This window comes from Anomaloglossus baeobatrachus, chromosome 3 (assembly GCF_048569485.1).
Source record: "Anomaloglossus baeobatrachus isolate aAnoBae1 chromosome 3, aAnoBae1.hap1, whole genome shotgun sequence".
Taxonomy (NCBI): Eukaryota; Metazoa; Chordata; class Amphibia; order Anura; family Aromobatidae; genus Anomaloglossus; species Anomaloglossus baeobatrachus.
Window position 1 is genome coordinate 624,674,181 of NC_134355.1, and position 19,990 is coordinate 624,694,170.

The window sequence follows — 19,990 nt, forward strand, 5'->3', positions numbered from 1 at the left end:
AGGTCTTATTGAATCTCTCCACGAGGCCGTCTGTCTGCGGGTGATAGACCGAAGTCTTCAGTTGTGTAATCCGCAGCGCTTTACACAGTTCCCTCATGACTTTCGACATAAAGGGGGTCCCTTGGTCTGTCAGGATCTCCTTTGGCAGATCGGTCCGAGAGAAGATATGGACCGACTCCCTGGCTATATTCTTAGAGGAACAATTTCTCACTTGCACCGCCTCGAGGTATCGAATCGCATAGTCCAAAACCACTAAGATATACTGGTGTCCTCTAGCGGATTTTACCAGGGGGCCCACAAGATCCATGGCAATACGGTCAAACGGGACCTCTATTATAGGTAATGGCACCAGGGGACTTTGAAAGTGTGAAACCGGTGCAGTTAGCTGGCAGGTGGAACAGGATCTACAATAATTAAGAATCTCTCGATGACACCCCAGCCAGTAGAACCACCGAAGAATCCGCTCCCGTGTTTTATCCACCCCCAGGTGACCACCCAGAACATGAGAATGGGCCATGTCTAACACCCGGCGTCTATAAGGCCCTGGTGCCAATAGTTGCTCAATTATCTCCCCTCTCACCTTGGTAACCCGATATAACAATTCCCCATGTACTGCAAAGTGGGGGTATCTGGTGTCAGCCCCCGGCTCTTAAGCAACCCCATTTATGACAGTCACATTTTCAAAAGCCCCTTTTAGTGTTAGGTCCCTCATTTGCACAGTCCCAAAGTTCCCTTCGGAAACGGCCAACTCCGGCATGTCAACCTCCTGGGAATCGGCCTCGTCTTCATCGCCCACCAACACACATAGGTGGAATTCATTCGTCTCCGACTGAAAGGAAGTCTTATCATCGAGGGCTACTTCTCCGTTCTCTGAGACACAGGGTTCCACCCCTTTATTCCACAACTCCCAGAACAAAGCAAAGTCTTGCCTTTTTATAACTGGGTGCAGCAGATCTTTTACCACTCCAACCTCATGAGACTCTGACCCACAAGACGTTTTTATAGTCACAGCGGCCACAGGGTAGTCCTTGGCATCCCCATGAATACAGCAGACGCCCACCCTCTTCCCAGGAATCAGCTGGTGTGGAAGTGTGTCCCTCACGAGGGTCACCAAACTCCCGGAGTCTAAAAGTCCCACTATTCTGGTACCGTTTACTTCTACGAGTCACGCCTGTGGTCCATTACTGGGTTGACTGTCCACACTGCAGGCTGGGTATGCATAATAGGACGAGCGCCGACCCATGCTGCAGTCCATCGGCTCGGTGGTCAAGGGACAACGGGCAGCAATGTGAACAGGTCCCTGGCAACTCCAACAGATAATATTACTAACTGGGGGTTTTTGCATGCCTCCCCTTTCCACTTGGGACCTTGGATTCCCCCCTCCCGTGGCTCTTCTACCCTTCTTTTGGGCATCACTCCCTGAAGGAACCCCCCAATAGGGAACTGGTAAGTCCCGTGGCTTCCCCCGGAAACTCTCTACCACCTGGTACCTCTCCAATAGTCCAACCAGGTCATCTGCATTCGAGGGGTTCCCCTGGGCAACCCAAGTCTGCACTGGCTTTGGAAGGGAGTGAATAAACCTGTCCATGACGACCCGCTCCACCATCTGCGCTGGGTTGGATGACTCTGGCTGCAACCATTTTTGTACCAGATGCAATAAGTCAAACATTTGCGAGCGAGGGGGTTTGTCGCCATTAAATGTCCACAGGTGGACCCGTTGTGCCCTAACAGTCATAGTCACACCCAGGCGTGCCACAATCTCAGCCTTTAGTTTGTCATACTCCTTAGCGTCCTGTAAAGCCAGATCATAATAGGCTTTTTGTGGCTCTCCACTTAAATATGGCGCCAATACCTCCGCCCACTGCTCCGGCGGGAGTTATTCTTGTTCAGCAACTCTCTCAAACACAGTCAAGAAGGCCTCAACATCATCCCCCGGAGTCATCTTTTGCATCGCTCGTCTTACCGCTTTCCGGATGTTAGCGTCATCACCTGGACTGGTCGCTCTGCCACGGATTACCTCCGCTAGGACGTCTATCTGCTTCTGCTGTTGTTCATGTTGATGCTGGAGCTGTTGCTGAGCCAATTGCTGCTGCTGTATCAACAGCTTGTTCGTCTCCTGCTGGGCCTGCTGCTGCTGTTGTTGTGCCATCACCAGGTGCTTAATCAGTTCCTCCATGGTGTCTGACCGTGTTCCCTAGCTCATGGCAGCCTTCACCCAGGACATCCAGCTCCTCTGTAACAGATATAAATGGCCCCCGGATGCTTGCCCGCAGTCTGCACCACTTGTGGTAAAGCCACTCACTCAGCCGTAGGGGATGAAACAGGAACACCTCACTGGTCGATTTTCACCTGGTTTATTCTTAGCAGACAGAGTCCATGAACAGGAGGAGAGCACTCCTCTCTCCAGCACAGAAAAATACACATGCCAAACAGAATACCCTTGGGTGTGTCCAGAAGCCTGGCTTTTACCTCTGAGACCACACCCCGAGGTGGAGATATGGTGGACAGCCATCCCACCCATCTCATTAGCTGTTTACAGCAAACCTGGCCCAGGTAATACCGATTAACCCTCTCAGTACCTATTGTGCTGGAGTATTACATCCGGGTTTACATCACTGAATGCAGAAGTCGCAGCGACACATATCTCCCCTCGTGCACAGCACCAATGATCACATCACAGGAGATAAATCCCTCCCTCCCCTCCGCAGCACCTCCCTCCCCTTCCGCAACTGTGCTCTGATCGCACGATTGGACCACAGTCGCATGACACTCGCATGACACTCGGTTCCCACTGTGCTGCGTGCATGAGCCGAGTGTCACGCGAGCACTCGCACAAATCCCCGAGTGGCCTCGGCCTAACTAGGAGCACAGATAGCCTGTTCTTATTTACCCAACACTATATTTGTGAATTGAGACTAATATAGATTCCTCCTCAGTAGTAATGTGGCACCCAGGGGGCAGGGATTTGACCTACTCGTCGCCAGGCTTGGCAATGTTGAGACCGGGATGTCACTGGGTGGCTCTTGTGCCTGGTTTCGTGCCCCGAGGTGTCCACAATAAAATGGAGGATGATGAGGTGGAGGTTAGGAATGTTGTGACACCATCTGCGGTACGTGGCCAAGGAATAGCCGCCGTCACCGTCCTCCGGGACTGATCGTAGTAGCAGTGAGGAAGGTATCACTCCCCACAGGTAGAGTCGGCCCCGGGGAGAATGATGAGGGGAATAGTAATGGCGGGCACCGGGGCGCCGTGTGGCAATGCCAACAAGAACAGATGGACAAGGTCTCTGTGGGTTCCAGGTATCTTTACTCACAGTTATTTAAGAAGCCCAGTCGCTGCCGCAGTAGCACTGGTCACCGCTGTGGTGGGCCCCGTCGAATCCGGACCCCTTTGGAGGTCAGTCTGGGGTGGTGTTTGGTGGGCCCCTTCCTCCTAGTGCCGTGTAAGTTGGATCCCCGTGGCTTAAAGTTATTTGGGGATCCCAATCCGTCTTGAGTGAAAACCGAGAGAGCAATGAAGCTCTCCCCTCAGCAACCGTATGAACTCCTGTGTTACACCAGAGCCAATGCTGGAAATGTCACTCCCTTCCTCTCCTGCTGGAAAACTCCTAACTGTTGTGTTTGCTCCTAACTCCCTCTGGTGGCTGCTCCCTGGGTCCCTGTCACTAATGTGTGGCTGCCCCCCATGTTTGGAGACTGTCTTAAGACCCTACCCTAGCATGGTCCCCAGTGGAGAGGGCACTCTGGTTGTGTAGTAGAGATGTGTAAGTGGTGAAACCAGTACTGACCTTCTCTGGATCCGGGTTGAGCACCACACCTTAAGGGAGGTGCAGTACCCTGTGGCGACCGAGGCCTCAGGGGTGCCACAGTAAAGAAAAACAAAACTTTTTCAGCCGTGATTTTGTCATTTTCTCTAACATTGTGATACATTTTTTTGCAGATTGTTATCTTTATGCAATAATGTAACAAAATGAATATGGCTTCTAGATTATGTTTTGAGACCAGTATATTATCATATCAGAATAACTAAGTAAAGGGGGCTTTACACGCTGCGACATCGCTAATGCGGAGTCGTTGGGGTCACGGAATTTGTGACACACATCCGGCCGCATTAGCGATGTTGCTGCGTGTGACACCGATGAGCGATTTTGCATCGTTGCAAAAACGTGCAAAATCGCTCATCAGTGACATGGGGGTCCATTCTCGATTATCGTTACTGCAGCAGTAACGATGTAGTTCGTCGCTCCTGTGGCAGCACACATCGCTATGTGTGACACCGCAGGAACGAGGAACCTCTCCTTACCTGCCTCCCGGCCGCTATGCGGAAGGAAGGAGGTGGGCGGGATGTTACGTCATCTCCGCCCCTCCGCTTCTATTGGGCGGCCGCTCAGTGACGTCGCTGTGACGCCGCACGGACCGCCCCCTTAGAAAGGAGGCTGTTCGCCGGTCACAGCGACGTCGCCGGGCAGGTAAGTATGTGTGACGGGTCTGGGCAATGTTGTGCGGCACGGGCAGCGATTTGCCCGTGTCGCGCAACAGATGGGGGCGGGTACCCACACTAGCGATATCGGGACCGATATCACAGCATGTAAAGTAGCCTTAAGTCTCCTTTTTTTCCCTTTGTGGTTATATGCTTAATATTTTCTATTGTATTGAAATAATAATTGGTGATACCACACATTATGTTCCACAAAGGTTTATGCATATATATGTTTTGTATATCATATGGTGTGCAGCTTTAGACTTAATTGAATCCACCTGATTGTGGTTGAGCACTTATCAGACCAGTAAGGATAAAATGGTTCAAGGTTTATGTGACCATAGATATGAGTAAGGATATAGTGCAATCCGAAACGCGTCATCTGCTCTCTTTTTAATATCTGTCCTGTGACATTTTACCCAAGATTTTGAAATAAAGATTTTTCCTTTTATTTTTTGTGGGATTGCAATACTTTTGTCTTTATCAATTTGGATTACGCCTCACCAGTGACCAGCTGGCGTCTTCTTCTGTGCAGACCTAGTCTCCTGTCAGGATCTGGATTTCTAGCTGAAGTGGCTGATAAGTATTTTTTGCTCTTTCTAGCGCGATTTAAATGGCTGCGGAGGGGAACGCGTCGTTCCCCGCCGCCATCGGCGACCTCGTGACGCGATCACGGGGGGGTTGATGGTTGCCATGGTAGCGGCAGTATCACCTTTCCCCTATTGGGATCACCACCAGCAACAATAGACCATATCAAGAAAGAAAGAGAAAAAGAATTGCTGTATATAGAGATCAACCAATAAGATTTTGTTCAGACCATCAAAAATATATGGCTGGCTGCTGGCAGTGTTTTCTGGCTGGTCTCCCCGAGATCAGTGATTGTTTTGTCTTGTACTTCCTCTAACGATAAGCTCAGAAGAGTGTATGAATCGGACGAGTGCCATGCGAGAAATACTCACATTGTATTCGGACTAATGTTAAGTCTGCTTTACACCTTACAATTAAGCATACGATATCATATGCGATGTGACACACCCCCATCGTATGTGCGACACGTTCAATTTGTTGACCGTGTTGCACAAACGATTAACCCCTGTCACACGTACTTACCCTTCCATACGACCTCGCTGTGGGCGGCAAACGTCCACTTCCTGGAGTGGGAGGGACGTTCGGCGTCACAGCAACGTCACAATGCGGCTGGCCAATTGAAGCGGGGGGAGGAGATGAGCGGGACGTATACATCCCGCCCACCTCCTTTCCTCCGCATTACCGGCGGGAGCCGCGGGACGCAGGTGAGATCTGTTCATCGTTCCCGGGGTGTCACACACTGCGTTGTGTGCTGCCTCGGGAACATTGAACAACCCGACGTGCAATTTTTAGCAAATGAACGACGTGTATGCGATGAACGGTTTTACGTTCAATCGCAATCGCACGTAGCTGTCACACTCTACAACACCGCTAACGATGCCAGATGTGCGTCACTTACGACGTGACCCTGCCAACACATAGTTAGATATGTTGTAGCGTGTAAAGCCCGCTTTAGTCAATGAGGAAGAGCAGATGGTCATTTTTTTCTCATCCAAATTCTGGATGAAAGAAAAGTCACAGGATGCTGCGATTGTCTGCGAGAGACGTGTCACTCGTAACTATACAAGTCGATGGGTGCGAGTGACATCTCTCACACCCATAGACTTGAAACGAGCTATGTTTCAGAGATGGAACGTTATTCAAGTTTCCCATTGACTTGCATTAGATTCGTTATTTGCGATGCATACATGAGTAGTCTGAAATATTCGAGACGAATATTCTGAACCCGAATATTTTACTTTTCTCGCATCACTATTAATCACTGCACCTTACCCCACCAAATAATGGTATAAAAAGAGATCAGAAAAATTGCATAAAACCGAAAGAAATAAAAAAGTTATACCGACTGGGACTGTGTCACCCAACGAACAGCATAATCCCGGACCTGGCCTGGTGTGTATAGGGAGCTGCAGAGAAAAACAATATTAAATATTTTCACAGGACATAAAAAAAGGTTCAAATTGTGCCAAATACATTATGATGGTGCATATAGAATAATATAAGTCACTAGTCACACTAGATAATCTTGTCTTCCTCTGAAATGTCACCGTCCTTATGCCAGTTTCAGTGAACTGAGACATTAAAAAGGTGAGTAGTACATGTAATCAGACGTGTATCTAGGCTTTCTGGCATTGGGCTATAGATCCTACTTAGACTGGGGGGTGTTTCCCCTCCTGCACCCCGCACTTGGGGTATGTCACCCACCAGCTCTCAATAGCTTAACACATAAAGACCCAACAGTCCACCAAAGTCTACTTGGACTTTATATATTGGCTTGTAATATACCACAGTTGATGGCAGCTCCCTGAGCCTATGATATATACACATGGGATATTTATTTGACCTCAGTGGTTTTAGAGACCTCATTGAAAGACTAAAGAGGAAAAGTCAGCAGTGTTATGTAGCGTCCGGCCCAGGCATTGTGTATGAACCCGACCCGGATAGTGAAGTGGAATACTTTAAGAGTCAGTTGTAAGGAAAGAGTGTGCTGGCCGTCAGTCTCAGATTTCTGTGTTAGCTGCCATTCCAAGAACTTGTGCAGGTAAAATTAGCCAGCAAACATGATCAGCGTAAATACGTTCACCCCGAGGCTTCATTGTCAATTCCTTCAGTGCAGAATGCTGGACCATAGCAAAAAACTGGGGAGATTGTAGCCCACCCAAAATGGATGTTATTCCTGAAGAAGATCTGTGTGAAGACGACCTGGAAAAAGAAAACAGTCTACCAGAAGACCACCTAGAGAAGCGACTGACGCTAGCCGGCATACCCCTGGGCCTGGAGTACAACTGGTCTTGGGTAATGTAACCTCATTTTTCTGGTGTGATCAGCTTTGCTCCAAGTAACTGGTGGAAATTGTAAAAAGTTATTATTGGCAAAGGTTTCTGGGGAATTCCTAAACTTGTTCACTAAACAGTAAATCAAGGATAAAGAGAGAAAAAAAACAACATGTATTTATGTATATATCTGTCATAGCTATTAATCTTATATCTATTTATTAATTGTTCTACCTATTGCATTATACATCTATCTATCTCTATTTATCTATCTATCAATCTATCTATCTATCTATCTATCTATCTATCTATATTTATCTATCTATCTATCTATCTATCCATCTATCTTGCATAGGTTAAAAAAAGACACAAGGTACAAAACCCTTTTTTTAGTCTGTGCCATTACTAACTCTTGTGGTCAGGCATTTCACAGTATGACTACTGTAACTGTAAAGAACCCTTTCTTGCTTAGCTATTGGAATTGTCTTTCCTGCACATGTAATGAATGAATCTTATCTATCTATCTATCTATCTATCTATTTTACATAGTTATACTTAGTTTGGAAATAGACACGAGGTCCATTCAGTTCAGCCTTTCTCTCTCAGATCTACATTCTCTATTGCCAGATTATGTATAACACATAACACCAGTTAGTGTGAGAGACGCATGTAGCTCCTTTTTTAGTGCTGCCATTACTACATCTTGTGGTTGTGCATTTCACAGTATTATTACTGTAACTGAAAAGAACCCTGTCCTGTTTAGCTATCGGAATTGCCTTCCCTGCACATGTAATGAATGCCTCTTATCCATCCCTCTATCTATCCATCCATCTATCTATTTTTTATCATAAAAATAAGTTTCATATTTGAACTGAAAGTTTTGTATCTCAGGAATGTTGTCCATCACTAGTCCTTATTTATAATTATGTAACTCCAAATTAAGGCACTGTAACAAGAGATTATAGATAATGGATAGATATATAGATAGAGAGAGAGAGAGAGAGAGAGAGAGAGAGATACTGTAACGCCTGCATGGATCCACAGACTCAGATGGGATGTAATGGACAGGCTAGAGGGAAGCCACTCACCAAGTAGGACCCCCAGAACCCTGAAACCCTTTAACCCCTATACAGGGATTTGGAATTACACGGGACCCTGGAGATCACTACCTGTGGAAGGCTGCAGTCCGATGAGAGTAGTAGTCAGGCAGGGTCAAACCAGGAATTGAGGAACAGGGACAGAATCGGCAGGCAGTGACGTAGTGAGCAAACGTAGCAGAGGTCAGATCCGGGTCGGGCAGCAAGGTACAAAAACAGAAGGCAGAAGGGTAGTCAAAAACACGCAGAAGTCAACACAGGAATCACCAACAGAATAGGACGTAACAGGAGCCAGGAAAATCAGAACTATATCTGGCAGTGATCATGTGACAGGAGAGGAAATAAGAAGGGTGTGGTGTCTTCCCATTGGCTGTAGCTGAGCGCTGGCAACTTCAGCTGGAAGACACATGCCACCCACAGTCAGCCAGCGGTACTGCAGATCCCAAGCTAACCCAGCCCAGTGGATGATCGGTGCCTGCGCCCACTGGTGCCGCTGGCATCAACTTCTTTCCCATCACCAGCACCATCCACGGCAGGAACACGGTGTCGCCTGGCGATCGGAGCAGAAGTCGCTGGAGCAGACTCCGGCGGTGACGTAACAGATACACTGTGTGCAGAATTATTAGGCAAATGAGTATTTTGATCACATGATACTTTTTATACATGTTGTCCTACTCCAAATTGTATGGGCTTGAGAGCCAACTACCAATTAAGTAAATCAGGTGCTGTGCATCTCTGTAATGAGGAGGGGTGTGTTGTAATGACATCAACACCCTATATAAGGTGTGCTTAATTATTAGGCAACTTCCTTTCCTTTGGCAAAATGGGTCAGAAGAGAGATTTGATGGGCTCTGAAAAGTCCAAAATTGTGAGATGTCTTGCAGAAGGATGCAGCAGTCTTGAAATTGCCAAACCTTTGAAGCGTGATCACCGAACAATCAAGCGTTTCATGGCAAATAGCCAACAGGGTCGCAAGAAGCGTGTTCAACAAAAAAGGTGCAAAATGACTGCCCATGAATTGAGGAAAATCAAGTGTGAAGCTGCCAAGATGCCATTTACCACCAGTTTGGCCATATTTCAGATCTGCAACGTTACTGGAGTATCAAAAAGCACAAGGTGTGCCATACTCCGGGACATGGCCAAGGTAAGGGAGGCTGAAAACAACCACCTTTGAACAAGAAACACAAGATAAAATGTCAAGACTGGGCCAAGAAATATGTTAAGACTGATTTTTCAAAGGTTTTATGGACTGATGAAATGAGAGTGACTCTTGATGGGCCCGATGGACGGGCCAGAGGCTGGATCAGTAAAGAGCAGGGAGCTCCACTCCGACTCAGACGCCAGCAAGGTGGAGGTGGGGTACTGGTATGGGCTGGTATCATCCAAGATGAACTTGTGGGACCTTTTTGGGTTGAGGATGGAGTGAAGCTCAACTCCCAGACCTACTGCCAGTTTCTGGAAGACAACTTCTTCAAGCAGTGGTACAGAAAGAAGTTGGTATCATTCAAGAAAAACATGATTTTCATGCAGGACAATCAGGGCCGGCTCCAGGTTTTTGTGGGCCCCGGGCGGAAGAGTCCCGGTGGGCCCCATCCACACGCAGACACACACATACGTACACATACATATACATATTTAAAGACAAACTCACAAAAATACGTATAGAACTGACATATCTATACAGTCATATACACTGACATACATAGATACACATCATACATGCATACATACAGACACACAACACAACTCTGCTAGATACATACATACAGACACACACAGCTCTGCTGGATACATACACACATAGCTCTGCTACATACATACACACATAGCTCTGCTACATACACACATAGCTCTGCTACATACATACACAGCTCTGCTGGATACATACACACATAGCTCTGCTACATACATACACACATAGCTCTGCTACATACATACACACATAGCTCTGCTACATACATACACAGCTCTGCTGGATACATACACACATAGCTCTGCTACATACACACATAGCTCTGCTACATACATACACAGCTCTGCTGGATACATACACACATAGCTCTGCTACATACATACACACATAGCTCTGCTACATACATACACACATAGCTCTGCTACATACATACACACATAGCTCTGCTACATACATAGCTCTGCTACATACATACATGAATCTGCTACATACATACACACATAGCTCTGCTACATACATACACACATAGCTTTGCTACATACATACACACATAGCTCTGCTACATACATACACACATAGCTCTGCTACATACATAGCTCTGCTACATACATACATGAATCTGCTACATACATACACACATAGCTCTGCTACATACATACACACATAGCTTTGCTACATACATACACACATAGCTCTGCTACATACATAGCTCTGCTACATACATACATACACATAGCTCTGCTACATACATACATGAATCTGCTACATACATACACACATAGCTCTGCTACATACATACACACATAGCTCTGCTGCATACATACACACCTAGCTCTGCTATATACATACACACATAGCTCTGCTACATACATACACACATAGCTCTGCTGCATACATACACACATAGCTCTGCTACATACATAGCTCTGCTACATACATACATGAATCTGCTACATACATACACACATAGCTCTGCTACATACATACATGAATCTGCTACATACATACACACATAGCTCTGCTACATACATACACACATAGCTCTGCTACATACATACACACATAGCTCTGCTACATACATAGCTCTGCTACATACATACATGAATCTGCTACATACATACACACATAGCTCTGCTACATACATACATGAATCTGCTACATACATACACACATAGCTCTGCTACATACATACATGAATCTGCTACATACATACACATATAGCTCTGCTACATACATACACATATAGCTCTGCTACATACATACAGACATAGCTCTGCTACATACATACACACATAGCTCTGCTACATACATACAGACACACACGTAGCTCTGTGGGGCCCACACACACAGCTCCAGGGGCCAGCACATACAGCACCGGGGGGCAGGGCATACACCTAAGGGGGGAGAAGCCCATACAGCTCCCCAGGGCCCATAAATCGGGGGCGGGGAGGGCACATACCTCTCAGGTCACGGTGGAGAGGGGGCCCACACAGCGCCGGAGAGGGGGCCCACACAGCGCCGGAGAGGGGGCCCACACAGCGCCGGAGAGGGGGCCCACACAGCGCCGGAGAGGGGGCCCACACAGCGCCGGAGAGGGGGCCCACACAGCGCCGGAGAGGGGGCCCACACAGCGCCGGAGAGGGGGCCCACACAGCGCCGGAGAGAAGAGCTGTGCTGGGGGTCGCTGGCTGGCACTGCAACTCCTTCATCTGTGGGACTGAGCAGGCCGGTCGGTAGCTCCGCCCACAGATGAAGTTCAAACCAGGAAGTCTGCGCGCCTTAAAGGGACGGCGCTGCAGATTCCTGCCGAGGACTGCGGAACTCGGCCCGGGGGCAGCAGAACTAAGGCGAGGGGGCCCCGGCCAAGGGGCACCAGAACTGACGAGGCCGAGTGGGCCCCCCCGGCTCTCCAGGGCCCCGGCATTTGCCCAGGTATGCCGCGTGCTGACGCCGGCCCTGAGGACAATGCTCCATTACATGCATCCAACTACTCCACAGCGTGGCTGGCCAGTAAAGGTCTAAAAGATGATAAAATAATGACATGGCCCCCTTGATCACCTGTTCTGAACCCCATAGAGAACCTGAAGTCCCTCATAAAATGTAAGATCTACTGGGAGGGAAAACAGTACACCTCTCGGAACAGTGTCTGGAGGCTGGGGTGGCTGCTGCACGCAATGTTGATTGTAAACAGATCAAGCAACTGACAGAATCTATGGATGGTAGGCTGCTGAGTGTCATAATAAAGAGAGGTGGCTATATTGGTCACTAAGTTTTTTGGGCTTTGTTTTTGCATTTCAGAAATGTTTATTTCTAAATTGTGTGCAGTTATATTGGTTTACCTGGTGAAAATAAACAAGTGAAATGGGAATATATTTGTTTTTTATTAAGTTGCCTAATAATTCTGCACAGTAATAGTTACCTGCACAAACAGATATCCTCCTAAGATAGCCAAATCTAAAAAACCCCACTCCAACTGCCAAATATATTAACCTTTGATATTTATGAGTCTTTTGGGTTGATTAAGAACATAGTTGTTGATCAATAATAAAAAAAATCCTCTAAAATACAACTTACCTAATAATTCTGCACACAGTGTATATACAGTGCTGGCCAAAATTATTGTCACCCCTGCAATTCTGTCAGATAATACTCAGTTTCTTCTTGAAAATAATTGCAATCACAAATTCTTTGGTATTATTATCTTCATTTAATTTGTCTTCAATGAAAAAAAATTGTCATAAAAATTGTCCACACCAAACATAAAAAAGGGGGTGGACAAAAGTATTGGCACTGTTTGAAAAATCATGTGATGCTTCTCTAATTTGTGTAATTAACAGCACCTGTAACTTACCTGTGGCACCTAACAGGTGCTGGCAATAACTAAATCACACTTGCAGCCAGTTGATATGGATTAAAGTTGACTCAACCTCTGTCCTGTGTCCTTTTGTGTACCACATTGAGCACGGAGAAAAGAAAGAAGACCAAAGAACTGTCTGAGGACTTGAGAATGCAAATTGTGAGGAAGCATGAGCAATCTCAAGGCGACAAGTACATCTCCAAAGACCTGAAAGTTCCTGTGTCTACGGTGCGCAGCGTCATCAAGAAGCTTAAAGCCCATGGCACTGTGGCTAAACTCCCTAGATGTGGAAGGAAAAGAAAAATTGCCGAGAGATTTCAATGCAAGATTGTGCGGATGGTGGATAAAGAACCTCGACTAACATCCAAACAAGTTCAAGCTGCCCTGCAGTCCGAGGGTACAACAGTGTCAACCCGTACTATCCGACTGCGTCTGAATGAAAAGGGACTGCATGGTAGGATACCCAGGAAGACCCCACTTCTTACCCCGAGACATAAAAAAGCCAGGCTGGAGTTTGCCAAAACTTACCTGAGAAAGGCTAAAACGTTTTGGAAGAATGTTCTCTGGTCAGATGAGACAAAAGTAGAGCTTTTTGGGAAAAGCCATCAACATAGAGTTTACAGGAAAAGAAAAGAGGCATTCAAAGAAAAGAACACAGTCCCTACAGTCAAACATGGCGGAAGTTCCCTGATGTTTTGGGGTTGCTTTGTTGCCTCTGGCACTGGACTGCTTGACCGTGTGCATGGCATTATGAAGTCTGAAGACTACCAACAAATTTTGCAGCAAAATGTAGGGCCCAGTGTGAGAAAGCTGGGTCTTCCTCAGAGGTCATGGGTCTTCCAGCAGGAGAATGACCCAAAACACACTTCAAAAAGCACTAGAAAATGGTTTAATAGAAAGCACTGGAGACTACTAAAGTGGCCAGCAATGATAACAGACCTGAATCCCATAGAACACCTGTGGAGAGATCTCAAAATGGCAGTTTGGAGAAGGCCCCCTTCAAATCTCAGGGACCTGGAGCAGTTTGCCAAAGAAGAATGGTCTAAAATTCCAGCAGAGCATTGTAAGAAACTCATTGATGGTTACGGGAAGCGGTTGTTCGCAGTTATTTTGGCTAAAGGTTGTGCAACTAAGTATTAGGGCGGCTTTGCACACTACGACATCGCAGGTGCGATGTCGGTGGGGTCAAATCGAAAGTGACGCACATCCGGCGTCACTTGCGATGTCGTACTGTGTAAATCCTAGATGATACGATTAACGAGCGCAAAAGCATCGTTATCGTATCATCGGTGCAGGCTCCGACATTTCCATAATGCCGGTGCTGCGACAGGTACGATGTTGTTCCTCGTTCCTGCGGCAGCACACATCGCTGTGTGAGAAGCCGCAGGAGCGAGGAACATCTCCTACCTGCCGCCGTCCACAATGCGGAAGGAAGGAGGTGGGCGGGATGTTTACATCCTGCTCATCTCCGCCCCTCCGCCGCTATTGGCCGCCTGCCGTGTGACGTCGCTATGACGCCGCACGACCCGCCCCCTTAGGAAGGAGGCGGGTCGCCGGCCAGAGCGACGGTCGCAGGGCAGGTGAGTACATGTGAAGCTGGCGTAGCGATAATTTTCACAAGATATCGTACCTGCTCGGGGGCGGGGACTATCGCGCGCGACATTGCAGCATCGGCTTGCGATGTCGCAACGTGCAAAGCCCGCCTTAGCCTACGGGTGCCAATACTTTTGTTTGGCCCCTTTTTTGGAGTTTTGTGTGAAGTGATCAATAATTTGATTTTTGTTTCATTCTCTTTTGTGTTTTTTCATTGCAAGCAAAGTAAATGAAGATAATAATAACAAAGAATTTGTGATTACAATCATTTTCAAGAAGAAACTAAGTATTATCTGACAGAATTGCAGGGGTGCCAATACTTTTGGCCAGCACTGTAGATAGATAGATAGCTTAATAATATAATGAAGCAGCACAATAGTAATATGAAATGGTGCAAGGCTTTTCAGACACATACCCACTAGTCTAATATAATATAGGGAAAAAATATAAGCAGCGCTCCAATTCAATTACGTACAGTCATATGAAAAAGTATGGGCACCCCTATTAATGTTAACCTTTTTTCTTTATAACAATTTGGGTTTTTGCAACAGCTTTTTCAGTTTCATATATCTAATAACTGATGGACTCAGTAATATTTCTGGATTGAAATGAGGTTTATTGTACTAACAGAAAATGTGCAATCCGCATTTAAACAAAATTTGACCGGAGCAAAAGTATGGGCACCCTTATCAATTTCTTGATTTGAACACTCCTAACTACTTTTTACTGACTTACTAAAGCACTAAATGGGTTTTGTAACCTCATTGAGCTTTGAACTTCATAGGCAGGTGTATCCAATCATGAGAAAAGGTATTTAAGGTGGCCACTTGCAAGTTATTATTATTATTTATTTATAGAGCACCATTGATTCCATGGTGCTGTACATGAGAAGGGGGTTACATACAAAATACATATACAAGTTACAGTAGACAGACTAGTACAGAGGGAAGAGGGCCCTGCCCTTGCAGGCTTACATTCTATAGGATTATGGGGAGGAGACAGTAGGTGGGGTGTAGGTGGGGCGGCAGCTCCGCACGGTGGTGGGGCGGCAGCTCCGCAGGTGGTGGGGCGGCAGCTCCGCACGGTGGTGGGGCAGTGAGGTCATTCAAGGTTATAGGCATTTCTGTTGTTCTGTTGTTCTCCTATTTGAATCTCCTATGAAGAGCGGCATCATGGGCTCCCCAAAACAACTCTCAAATGATCTGAAAACAAAGATTATTCAACATAGTTGTTTAGAGGAAGGATATAAAAAAATTGTCTCAGAGATTTAAACTATCAGTTTCCACTGTGAGGAACATAGTAAGGAAATGGAAGAACACAGGTACAGTTCATGTTAAGCCCATAAGTGGCAGGCCAAGAAAAATATCAGAAAGGCAGAGAAGAAGAATGGTGAGAACAGTCAAGGACAATCCACAGACCACCTCCAAAGACCTGCAGCATCATCTTGCTGCAGATGGTGTCAATGTACATCGGTCAACAATACAGCGCACTTTGCACAAGGAGAAGCTGTATGGGAGAGTGATGCAAAAGAAGCCGTTTCTGCAAGCACGCCACAAACAGTCGCCTGAGGTATGCAAAAGCACATTTGGACAAGCCAGTTACATTTTGGAAGAAGGTCCTGTGGACTGATGAAACAAAGATTGAGTTGTTTGGTCATACAAAAAAGCGTTATGCATGGAGGCAAAAAAACATGGCATTCCAAGAAAAGCACTTGCTACCCACAGTAAAATTTGGTGGAGGTTCCATCATGCTTTGGGGCTGTGTGGCCAATGCCAGCACCGGGAATCTTGTTAAAGTTGAGGGTCGCATGGATTCAACTCAGTATTAGCAGATTCTTGACAATAATGTGCACGAATCAGTGACGAAGTTGAAGTTACGCAGGTGATGGATATTTCAGCAAGGCAATGATCCAAAACACTGCTCCAAATCTACTCAGGCATTCATGCAGAGGAACAATTACAATGTTCTGGAATGGCCATTCCAGTCTCCAGACCTGAATATCATTGAAAATCTGTGGATGATTTGAGGCGTGCTGTCCATGCTCGGCGACCATCAAACTTAACTGAACTGGAATTGTTTTGTAAACAGGAATGGTCAAATATACCTTCATCCAGGATCCAGGAACTCATTAAAAGCTACAGGAAGCGACTAGAGGCTGTTATTTTTGCAAAAGGAGGATCTACAAAATATTAATGTCACTTTTATTTTGAGGTGCCCATACTTTTGCACCGGTCAAATTATGTTTAAATGCAGATTGCACATTTTCTGTTCTTCTGTACTTCTAATAATCCGGGTCTGGCGGATCCGTCGCGGGTTAAAAAAACAAGTCCGGATCTGATCCGGAATCCGGACCCATGTATGTGAATGGGGAGCGGATCCGGGGAGAGAGAGAGTGAGAGAGAAAAGCAAAAAAAATCCCCGGATCCGGATCGTGCAGCCGGATTCCCGCGACCGGGTTGGATCCGGATCAGACTCTGAAATCGTGCGGATCCGGATTTTTACAGTACAATCCAGAAATATTACTCAGTCCATCAGTTATTAGATATATGAAACTGAAATAGCTGTTGCAAAAACCCAAATTGTTATAAAGAAAAAAGGTTAACATTAATAGGGGTGCCCAAACTTTTTCATATGACTGTAAAAAAGAGGATTGTTATTACTCCATGTGGTGACATTTCAGTCCCATAACAGAACCTTTCTCTGTTATGGGACTGATAAGTCGCCACATGCTGTAATAACTGTAATCCCCTTTTTTTGAATTATTGAATTGGAGTGCTGCCTATATTTGTTCGTGCATAGATATGTAGAGCGGCATGGGGAGAAAGTAGTAGTCGTGTGTGCAGGGATCACCAGGCCGCAGCGCAGCCGCTCAGTTACCCCTTGCCTCCCAGTTGCCGCTCCACTGCAGGGATGATTTCGCCACAGTCCATTCTTTCTTTGAGTCAATAAAGCAGACACTGGTGTATTTTCTTTAAACAATTGAACTTTACTGATCTTCATTACAGGTATCTTCTCCACTCGCATGACACGGGCACCGCTCATTTCCTCCAGACTCCACTTCAACATTTAATTTATTGGCCGACCACTTTCCTGGCACCTGGGCTCCATGAGCTGCTACTAGGCCCTTCAAGTTCCTGTCTGATGTCACGCTGCACAAACTGATTCAAATAGTCCTTTAGCCTATCCGTCCCACCCACAGGAATCAGCTTGCACTTTGGAAGGGCTACGTGCGACAGCACTCCTCCGTTAGTGGTTTTGACCAGGACCTACTCTTCTGTGTTCAGGCCTCACTGACCTACAGCCTTGCAGGGGATTTCTTTGGGTTTTCATATGCAGGAAAGAACGGACACCACTCCGACCGACCAGACTAAACTCCGCTTCTGGGGACACAGTTCCAACAGTTCTCTTAAGAGCAGGACCCCGCATGTCCGGGATCAAAGGGAGGACCCTTAGGATCTTGAATATGTAAACTATTATGGCCTCTTGTCTCTATCTCCTCCTGGGGACTCTCCTACCCTACTTCGACATCCTGTCCTATATATATATATATATATATATGTATATATATATATATATATATATATATATATATATCCTATCCTCCTCCTTTCTATTAACCCTTTATCTGCCTACCCAGGTGCCAGGACAGTCGTCACTACCACACTGACACCTGGTGGCCATTTACAAGATACATTCTATTACATTTAACAAAACCTTCTGTGTGTTGGCTGCTTCTGCAGGGAGGTGGTGTAGCCTTGACCCCATACAGATAGATGATAAATAGAAAAATAAAAGCAGTCCTTTTCATGCAATATTGGATGCAAAGCACCCCAAGATTATCACCAAAGTCTCTTATAGAAAATCCAAAAAATGGAGGCAGCATTCTAAAGTCAGATGGTGAGAAAATGTCAGGCCTGATGAGGTGGCGTGTTGGAGTAAGACACATCTTGTTCATTAAGAGGTACACGCTTCTTAATGAATCAGGTGCATATGCAGTGTGCGCCTCACAACAAATCTTATTCCAGTCAGAGACTGTAGTAAAATCCATAGCGGAAGGCATGCCCCAGCTCATCATCAATTAGATGAGTGGGTGTCACCACGCCCTGTCCTACCCCTTTTCAGCCCCAGCTCAGAGCCCAGTTTGGTTGAGTTGACCAAAATGGGTGTGAAACTGTCAAAAGTTGAAAAATATTTGGAATTTTCAAAGCGTTCTATGCCAGGTTTCTGGGTTAAAGACTATGATAAATCAGTGCCTAGAACATCTAAGGTAGCAGAGTAGATAAAGTACTTAGGCCAGGAGCTATTTTCCTGCATTAATAAAGATTTATGAGGCCTGGCAAGGTTATTGTCTGCCACCTATCACCAGCGATGCGATATGTAACACAGCTCTTTTGACTGTGCCAATTTTTGCTTCTCATATCTAATTCTCCAGTTCTTTAGTTCAGTAAGGTTTGGGCTCCATGTTACAGTATTAGATGGTTCTCTGCAGGTGATTGGATCTGGACTTATTTTAAGGAGATGAAATATAGGGAATTCTATAATACATGTCTAATACTAAAATGTAACAGCATTGAAACCAGTGGCTTCTGTAGAGACCTTCACCAGATGCTGACTATGGGCCATCATAAAGTTTTTTCACCAGGTTGGAGAAATATTTACCCATGGGACATTCAGCTACAAGTTCTTAGATGCCTTCATGGTTGAATTTCAAGTCATATCTGATTAGAGTGCCCTATACATCCTGTTACCTTTATACTTAAAGGGCTATTCCCATTTTAGCATATTATCATGGTTGGTATTTCAAAGTCTTGATCCCAGGATTGGTGGGATTACCAGCACTGGGCCCCCTTGCTTGTTGGCCAGTTCCTTAAAGAACCAGTATGTAAATGTTATATTTCTGTGGTGGAGGGCATGGGGCAGGCAGTGGTAGTAGTTGTGGTAGCAGGAGATAACAGGTCACAGTACAGCCTGACATTAACCCCTCGCCTCCCCATTGCCGCACCACGCACAGGAAAACTCCGTAATAGTGCAGGCATCACCAAATTCATTTTCTCAAGAAATAAAGTCCAGTCACAGTTTATTTTCTCAAACAAGCAAACTTTATATTCTGTTATCTTCCACATTACCTTGGTCCACGCTTCACCGGTACCAGTACACTTCCCATAGGGGCTCTTTTTGGTCTTCCTTCTCTTACATAATTTAGCAGTAGTCCGTATCCCTGGCACCTGGGTACCTTCTGTCGCCTTCTGTCGCCTCTCAGGGGACACTAACACGTAAGAAGGACTGCAAACGACAGGGCTTTCCAGTCCATGTCCAGGCCATCCAGCTGTACTCTTCTACTTGAGGGAGCACTGACCTTCAGTGAGTGAGGAATTTGTTGAGTATCAGCAGCCAAGTGATACGAACGCCA

At 46.1% G+C, this 19,990-nt stretch overlaps 1 protein-coding gene across 3 annotated transcripts in view; it reads left to right on the forward strand.

Annotated features, from left to right (window-relative positions):
- The first annotated feature begins 7,133 nt into the window (after nt 1-7,133).
- Nucleotides 7,134-19,990, forward strand: part of LPIN1 (lipin 1) — a 279,658-nt gene continuing 266,801 nt past the window's right edge. Inside the window, exon 1 of one of the 3 annotated variants that reach the window (XM_075341117.1) lies at nt 7,134-7,362. In XM_075341117.1, the coding sequence (XP_075197232.1) occupies nt 7,231-7,362 (132 nt within the window). In that variant the 5' untranslated portion in view covers nt 7,134-7,230. The remainder of the gene's footprint in view (nt 7,363-19,990) is intronic. The other 2 variants (XM_075341123.1, XM_075341120.1) reach the window with 2 other exon arrangements.